This window comes from Seriola lalandi, unplaced genomic scaffold (genome assembly GCF_002814215.2).
Source record: "Seriola lalandi dorsalis isolate HSWRI2012SDOR001 ecotype SW California unplaced genomic scaffold, Sedor1 jcf7180002052942, whole genome shotgun sequence".
Taxonomy (NCBI): Eukaryota; Metazoa; Chordata; class Actinopteri; order Carangiformes; family Carangidae; genus Seriola; species Seriola lalandi.
Genome location: NW_019523495.1, coordinates 229857 through 238765, shown reverse-complemented (window position 1 = coordinate 238765; position 8909 = coordinate 229857). Strand labels below are relative to the sequence as shown.

Here is an 8909-nt window from a genome sequence, read left to right as displayed (position 1 = left end):
TAGTTTAAACTATTGAGTGTCTATTATAGAGGGAGAAGTGACTGAGTGAACGAGGGAGTGATTTCGGACATGGCTCATATGTTTTGTCAGAACTCTGTCAAACCAAATATTGACAAGAAGCTTTTACTGACTCCCTACGTGCCATTGCTGGAGCATTATCTGTATATACTGTATTACAGCTGTGATTGCTGACATGTGATTTGGTAAAATTTAGTTTTTTCTATGATCAGCATAGTGCTAACCAAGTTAGCCACTCCTAGCTATCTGGAGCTACTGATGCTGCATTCTCAGTAACTTACTTAGTGATGAATTACTGTCGGGATAAATTTCACATATTTTACTTCTTTTACTTTTACTCTTGTGGACTCTATGTGTATGTTCACTAGATTAAGTACTGTGTTGTACTTCCTATGGAGCCTTAAACTTGATCTTTCACAAGTGTTTCACTTTGTTTCTTCCTGGAATAAAGAACAATGTAACTAATTTGACAACCAGTTTTTAGGTAAATGAAGCCTGTTTCCTTGTTACTGATTCATTTTACAATACTTTTGGTCTAGCTCTTGTTTATGGTATGTCATTGTTTTCTGATTTGTAATCACTATCATTTGATTGATTTGGTAATCAGTGTCCTCATTTTACTGAAGGTGTGTTTAGCTCACTGCACAGCTGTAGCATAAGTATCATCACACTGAACAAGGCCTGAAGAAGTGTAGATGCCTGATTCACTTTTAAAGCAGAACTTATCGGCCTGATCACAATCACCCACACTTGGGAGCGTATTCTGGTTGTGTGAGGACAGGTCTGACTACCAGCATAAGTCTGGACCACGTGTTTCCTTTTTTACAGGAAGTGTATTTGGTGTGCAAAGCACCATTGCTTCTCTTCCCTTTAGCCTTCAGCCATTCTTTTTGAATCTGTTGTGTTCAGTCAGTTTGCACAACAGCTCTACCATTTCGTCAGTGTTTTTTCCCTCATGTGAATTCATGGTGGCCATTCATTGAAGAGGAAGTAAACACGACAACTTTTGCATATGGTGATGTCATGTTCATACCCTCTATTCATGCTGTCTCCATGCCAGGATGTGATATCTAAAATGACATCTTTTAAAGTGCTTTATTTAGCTTTTGATGTTTCTGATAGTCTGTCATCCTCCACTGTCTGTGAGTATGTGAGTGTTTCCAGATAGTGGCAAGGCAACTTGGATTCTGGGGGTTCTGGAGGTGTAACCTGGAGCCTTCACTCTCCTCCTTCACTAAACAGTGACAGAAATGCTGAACTCAGTGTAAATGCAGTGGACATATTTTACTTTTTGTATTTACCAAAGGGCTGATCAGAAGCTGCAACGTTCATTACACTCCAAAATACCAGTTAAGTGTTGTGTGATTCAAGTCTTTCATGGCATCTACCAATCAGATTTATGTGATATGTTTGGTTGGTAATGACTGAGATAACATCTACATAAGGAAACTACATTTGAAAACACTGTTGTGAAATTGATTCATTTCCAAATTAGGTGGTTTTTGTGGAGATCTCTGTCTACAGTTTAATGCCTGAACAACAGGAAAACAGCTACATTTCTTCTCCCTCTTTTCAGTTGGCAAACAACAAAATTGTGCATCACAGCTAACATCTGGTAAGGATTTGGTCACCTGGACCAAATCATTATTGGGTTGGGACTGTTCTGGTAAAATCAGCATAAATACAGATTAATGACAACAGCTGCTGTATAATCAGCTATGTTGACATTTAAAATGGGTGATTACAGGAAAAGCTAGAGACAACAGAAAGTTATCGGCTTCATTTGTTGCCCCTGTCTAGACTAGACACACTTTTAGTTACTCTGTCGAGTGTCAGTCCATTAAACCTGCGTTCACTGTCCTCCTGCAGTTTTCACCCATACTGTGTTTTTTGCAAAAATTCAATTTACCCCATACACACTGAAACACCAAGCCAGCATTTTTAGATTTACACAACCTTGAAGCCAATTTAAAAAAAGCTCCATTTAGGGGGGGATAAAACACCATTTTATTCTGGACGGAGAGCTGAAACTGAAAGAAAATAATCCATCCATCCATTATCCATACTGCTTATCCTTATAGGGCTGCGGGGGGGCTGGAGCCAGTCCCAGCTGGCATTGGGAGCGGGCGGGGTACGCCCTGGACAGGTTGCAAGTTTATCACAGGGCTGACATATAGAGACAAACAACCAGTCACGCTCACATTCACACCTATGGGCACTTTAGACTCGCCAGTTAACCTATTGTGCATGTTTTTGGATTGTGGGATGAAGCCGGAGCATCTGGGGAGAACACACGCAGGCACAGGGAGAACTCGCAAACTCCACACAGAAAGGCCCCAGGCCCGGGGTTCGAACCCAGAACCTTCTTGCTGTGAGGCAACAGCACTAACCACTTTAACAGCAGGCTTACTGTGGATGCACTCTGAGTGTAGCACAAGAAAAAGTGTTCAAAATAGAAAAAGTTGAAATTTCACAACAATCTGCCCGTCACACTTTGATATTTCTTTGGTGAAAGTGGATGATTGATGATTGATGGTAGTGTCAGAGGAATGATAATGGGGTTATCCAATAAAAAATGGGGCTTCATCCTGTGGGGACCATGAATATCAATGACAAATTTCAGGGAGTACTGTCATTAGTTTTTGAGATACATTGTCATGAAACAAAATGTTGATTGAGGGAAACACATAATGGCACTAGGTGAAAGGTCAAACTGTGGCTCACAAAAATTACTTGTATTTATAATTTATGACTGATAATTATACAATAATCAGCACATCTCATATTTTGTAAGGGACAGGGAAACCCAGTTTCATTCTCAGATAAAAATGAACAGGTTTCCTGACTACTCTGTCCATTTCTCTGTGTGTCAGAACAGCAGACACACCCATTCACAGAAACATGCGCACAGCGCTGACACACCCTCCAAATTGCCACAAAATCCACCTAGAGAATGACGAGGCAGATTTGAGTCAGTCACACCCTGGTTTGTTTTATCATGTGACAGGTAACTTGTGACGTGACGACAAGTTCTAGAAACATTCATCCAAACTAAAAATAACAGGAGCAAAGACGGAGCCACATTTACTTGGACTATGTGCATTCGACTCTGGACTCTGTGGACCATGTTTTCATTTTTATAATTGTGTCCTACTGAGGGACTGTAGATGAAAATCAAATCTGCGCCAAATCTTGTACATGTCAAACTGCATCTGTTCAGTGTTGTACACGTTCTTTTATAAATTAACCAGAAGGAAAACAGATTTACAAAGACACAAAGAGAAAAGAGAGAGAGGGCAAAACAATCACATGATTTTGTTTTCATAGCACAGAATGTTTAGTTCTGTGCTGAACCTCTTTGAAATGTGACATATTTTGCATAAATTACTGGATCTTTAAAAACAAATGGTTACAAATGGACATCTGAAACATAGCTGTGGGCTCACTTGTCCCTTGTGAAAGCCTAATTTGCTGCAGAGCTGACTTAACCAGTAAGACAGGTTGAAAGATATCCCAAAACAGAACTGCAGAGCTCCTAAGAAGGCACACTAGTGTCGAAACATCAGCTTATGGAGTACAGTCTGCACTGCAGAACCATCAAAGTACTCCTTCCTACACAGATAACTGTGTAATCATTAGGAGAACACTAGACACTGGCATCTTTGTTCACTGCAGTCTCCTATCGTTTAACTCAATTTACAAGCACACAACAACCCAAACCACAGTTCTTACCAAGCTGCTGCTACACACAGGAACCGTTTGCATGTGTCATAACAAACCATTATACTACATATCACACTACACACATGTCTATCATCTACTGATATTCAGCACCCAATGTGATATGCAACTCTTTTAATGCCATTCTACAAGTGTGAGCGTCAGCCGTTACAATGTCCTTAACGTAGCCAGATTTGCCCACATTTACAGCTCAGGTATCTCAGTTTTCCAATAATATCACACGTCTTGGCAAAATAAGGGCAGCTGTATCGTTGACAGGCAGACAAACCACAGTTAACCTTACACTGACTGGAGGATACCCTCATCTACAGAAATGTGACACATTGCTTTGTTTGCAGGTAAACTGCACATCTGACTTTTAAATATCCAAACCTTTGTGAGACTATATCCTGGCTTTGGGTTGTGTCCAGTCAAATCAACATTACAACTATCAATTAAGACACGTCCCTCTATAGCAAAGAAGCTCTTAAAATTGATTTCAAAAACCCATCTACAGAGCCAGTAGACCCGTCAATAAAGAGCTTGCCAAGGGGTTTTAAGCACAATACAGTTAATAAAACATGATCCTGTAATTATATCTGCTATCTGCCAAGGTTATCCACTTTTTTAGACTCATGGTTCAACACAACAAGCTACAACCTAAAGTTTTCAGTATAATCAAAATTATACACCGAAAAGTTGAATATAATTAAATTACTTACCAGGCGGTTCTCATCAAAAACCTCCAACAGCAGACGATGCTTCCTGGGATTAACCTGAAACATAACATGGATTGTAAAGCAAAAATACAGTGCTGGGTTCAACAGCAAGCTACTGATTATAGTTAAATATGATCAAGTACACAGCAAATGTATCCATGATCTCCTGGAACATACACTACATGTAAGGGTAGATAGTCACACAACACAAGAGAGAAACAGATGCATTTTAAAATGTTTGATGTTATTTACTTTACTAATTTTCACTTACTCTGAAAAAGAATTCTTCATTCCATTTTGGGTCCAGTGTCTGCAAGTAACATGAGATGTGAAATAAAAATGACATCAAAATAAAATATCCACAAGGCCATAAATAAAAATAAAAGTGTAACTGCAAATGCAGATGTTCATGTTATCACCTTTTTTATTGTTTTAGTCTGAAGACTTGTGATTTCTCCATTGATGGGGTCATAGAGGGACAGCCTTGTATATGGATCACTGCAAGCAATTAGATAGCCACATTTAGAGTTATGATGTAATGTGTACACATCCATCTAGAAAGATTCAAACTGTTATGATCCACTTTCTGTGCTCTCTGTGTATTAGTGGTTTGTGTGTGCTATGAGTCTCTACTTTTTTCTTAGAGAAGAAAAACACTTCACATCATTGTCTGTCAGATCAGGCCCTGCACTTAGACCTGCAAAACATTAACATAATGGTTTCAGATACCCTATGCTCAACACAAACTTGTCTGCAATTGTTATTTTATAATGGTTTGAGGCACTGTTACATGTATAAAACCCACAGACATCAATTAAATCACATTATCCATTACCCAGAATCAGTGCCACTTAAGGCCTGCAGTAATGGTTTGTCATTTGTAATGTATCAAGTGACACTTATTACATCAGAAACATAAGAGAGAGATGCAACATGAAGGATTAAACTTACAGTATAGAGACGACAACCAACAAAATCAACATTTCATGAATCTTAATTATACGACATTGTGATTTTAGCTTATTGAGAGGTTTTAACCAAGAATTTTAAAAATAAACTAAAAGGAGCACAAAAAGAAGTTCTTAAAAGGTCATAACCAGGGCATTAAGAGAATTTGAAGAACTGTTCTTTGCAATTTTTTATACTAAAATTTCCCAACAAGATGACTGTATGCTGTAAAATAACCTGTTCAGCAGTTATCATTGCATTTACTAAATTACAATTCCTGCTCTTGGAGGAAGTGCGAGTGTGGAAAAAAGCATAGAAAATACCAGGAACAACTTTTCAGTTGACTGTAAAGAGTAAAATAATCTGATTCTGAGCCTTTAGCTCATCCATTACTTCTAAAATACTCAAGCTATAAATGAAAATAAATAGAAACCAGAACCAATCATTTGTAGAAATGTAACTATCAAAACTTGGGGCTTAATTTAGTCTTTCTTGGGAACAATACAGAACCTACTCACTTTGGATCTTAATGGGATTTGTGGAGGAATGACTGACTGAGACAGAATAATGAAACACAAACTTATTCATGGTTCACTGACAGATGACTGTAACTGACATGTGCCGTTTGTTCATTGAAAATATGACAATTTTTTGCCAGTGAACAAACAGCACCTTCCCATCACACTATGCAATAGTTTAGAGGATGCAATTTCAGCAAGATCTGATTGTCCAGCCTTACTAAAAAATAAGGAAGAAAACTGACAGGAAATGGCCACTACATAAGAGAACGTCATGACTTTGATTTTACAGGAGATGAAGATGAGAAGATGCCACAGCATGGCATGACCTGCATGCCTAAGAGAATCAACAAGAAAAAGATCTCTGGTTCCAGCTTGTTAAATGTGGATATCAGTTGCTTTTATCTTTGATATATCATTATATATCAAATATAGTTTTAAGACATCACCTTGAGAAAGGAGAAAATAATCAGTAGCTTTATAAATATAGAAAACTAATAGTTATTTGAAGCCCTACTTATAAGTTACACAATACACGTATTATGTTTCACCAACCTACCTGGCTCCAAGAATATCTTTTTTGGCCAGTCCAATTCCAGCGATGACTTTCACTTTTACAACTCTGGAGTCATCCTGAGAAAAAGCAAAAAAATACTGATGAGTTTATGAACGTATAGATCACAAACCAAACAACATATGAAATCTAAAATCTATACAGAAACTGAACTACGGCTAAAAAATAGGATCATACTTTAACTCTGATGATATACAGTGATAGTGTCTGATAATATTAGACAGTTTATGAAATATCTTTAAATTTTGGACATTAATAGACAAAAAAAATTAGCAAGTTTTACCATTATCTGTTTTTCTATTTTAAAAAAATGCCATAAAATAGTGAGGAATGCTTGTTGTAATGTCCCAAAGACCAAAGTGAAATCATGACCAACAATCCAAACCGCAAAGATACTCAGTTTATTATCATGTGTGACAAAGGAATGAATCAAATCCTCATGTGTGAGAAGATACAAACGTATAGCGAAACATAAGCAAATATTTTACATTTTTACTTAAAAAATGACAAAACGACTGTTCAGTTTTCATAAATAGCGGTCAATTGTTGACAAACTGATCAGTTAATAATAATTGCTCTAGTTGTTAAACTTGTGTTGATACAGCAAGGTGCTTCTGAGGATATGCTGTATATAAACACAGCTCAAGAATGTCAGAAATCTTTACCACCAACCACGATCACATGCTTGCTGTGAATGCCCCCCAGCACAATCAGTGTTACTCTGGGACTCTGATGTAACATCCTGACAGTACTTGGTACTTATGCACATTTCCTGTCAAACCCAAGCCTCATTTATGCTTTTACTGTTTAGATGGTGAATCACCATGAGGTTTCGCAATAGTCAATCTGGCCTGGCAGATAAGACATTATAGGCCTTCGTAACATTGTTGTTTGGTCCCATATCTGAGAGTTGTGCTGAGGACGGGAAATACCCTGCAGAGAAGTGGTAACAGCTCAGGAGCCTGTTGGGTTTCCTGGTTGAAAAAGTGCACAGCTGGAAGTCACGGATAGCACGAGCTGGGAAGAAATTACAGCTGCTCGATCTCATCGACTTTCTATCAAAAAGTAGCACACTTTAGCCAAGACAAAGCTCCCAATGTCTCAAGTTAACCATGTATTAATGCAACCACACATATTTTCCGAGCCACTACAGTTTGCCAGTGTTTAGTTAGCTACGGTTAGCGTCCACTAGTTAGCCAGATGGCTAACGACGGGATCACATGCACAGCCTCATTAACGGCTGAAAAAATGTGACTTGAGCGCCGGTTTTACCTCATTTGCGGGAAGTCCTCGGATCTGTGGGGAAAGTGTAGCCATAATATCCTCGCCCTTCTTCCTCCCAGAGAGCGACAACAAGAAGACAGTAATCCGGCCAACGGTGGTCTCTTCTGCGGTTACTATGCCTCTATGACTCCGTCTGTGTGGGTAACGATACACTGGTAGAAACCGTGAACCTGACCCTGTTGTTAACTGTGACTCCGTCGTCACTCACTGTATCCATCCTCCTCCTCCTCGTCCTCCTTCCTCCTCCTTCCCCCTCCTCTTCCTCTTGTTTCCTCCTCCCTCCTCCCTCCTTGTTACTCTCGCCCTGACATTACAGCTTTAGGGGAACTCAGGGGAAAACCAATGGTGGGAAAGTACTGGAAAAGTACTGGAAAAGTACTCCACTACAACAACTGCCCTGCATTCAAAATCCTGCTTAAGTATAGGAACAAAGGTATAATCAGTAAAAACAATACTGTTTAGTCCTTTAGTCCCCAATGAAACATCTAAGGATGAGTCACTGGGTTAGAAAGGAGAAGAAAAAGTTTTGCTGCATAGTTCTATTAATTTTTTTTTTTTTTTTTAATTTTCTCTAATATTTGTGTGATTTGTTTAATATTGTTATTTGTGTAATAACTGGCTTAATTTTTAAAAATTTGTTTGAAATTAAATCTTCCATCTTCCAAGCAACAAGTCACCACAGCAGTAATGTAAATGTAGTGGAGTAAAAATATTACAGTATTCACATCTGAATCACAGTGGAGTATAAATATAAAGTAGAAAAAATGGGACTACTCAAGTACAAGTGCCTCAAAAACTTACATAAGTACAGCACTTGAGTAAATGTACTTTGTTACTTTCCACCACTTTAGAAAACTACTGGGAAAGCACCATTACACTTTTACTGAATACACTAGTCAATACTCATCTGTGTCATGTGGAAGAAGTATCCAGATGATTTACTTAAATAAAAGTAGTAATACCACAGTGTAAAAAATAAAAGGGAAAGTTGTACAAAAGTACAAAAGTATTATCAGCAAAAATGATTCGGATAGAATGTCCTCTGTCAGTTACATTGTTATATGTTAAAATATTTAATTATTATTATTGAAGCAAGCTGAATTTATTAGCTGTTTGTGGTGGAACTAA

The 8909-nt window shown here is 38.1% G+C and overlaps 1 protein-coding gene across 1 annotated transcript; it reads right to left on the bottom strand.

Annotated features, from left to right (window-relative positions):
• Positions 1-2219: 2219 nt before the first annotated feature.
• Positions 2220-7974, bottom strand: LOC111650813 (E3 ubiquitin-protein ligase NEDD4-like; the record flags this gene model as incomplete). Its single annotated transcript, XM_023400732.2, has 7 exons — positions 7770-7974; positions 6483-6556; positions 4877-4955; positions 4729-4767; positions 4457-4514; positions 2389-2440; positions 2220-2298 (listed from the first exon to the last, which is right to left on the bottom strand). Coding segments are annotated over exons 1-7 (426 nt in total), but the record flags the coding sequence as incomplete, so codon positions are not given.
• Between the last annotated feature and the right edge of the window lie 935 nt (positions 7975-8909).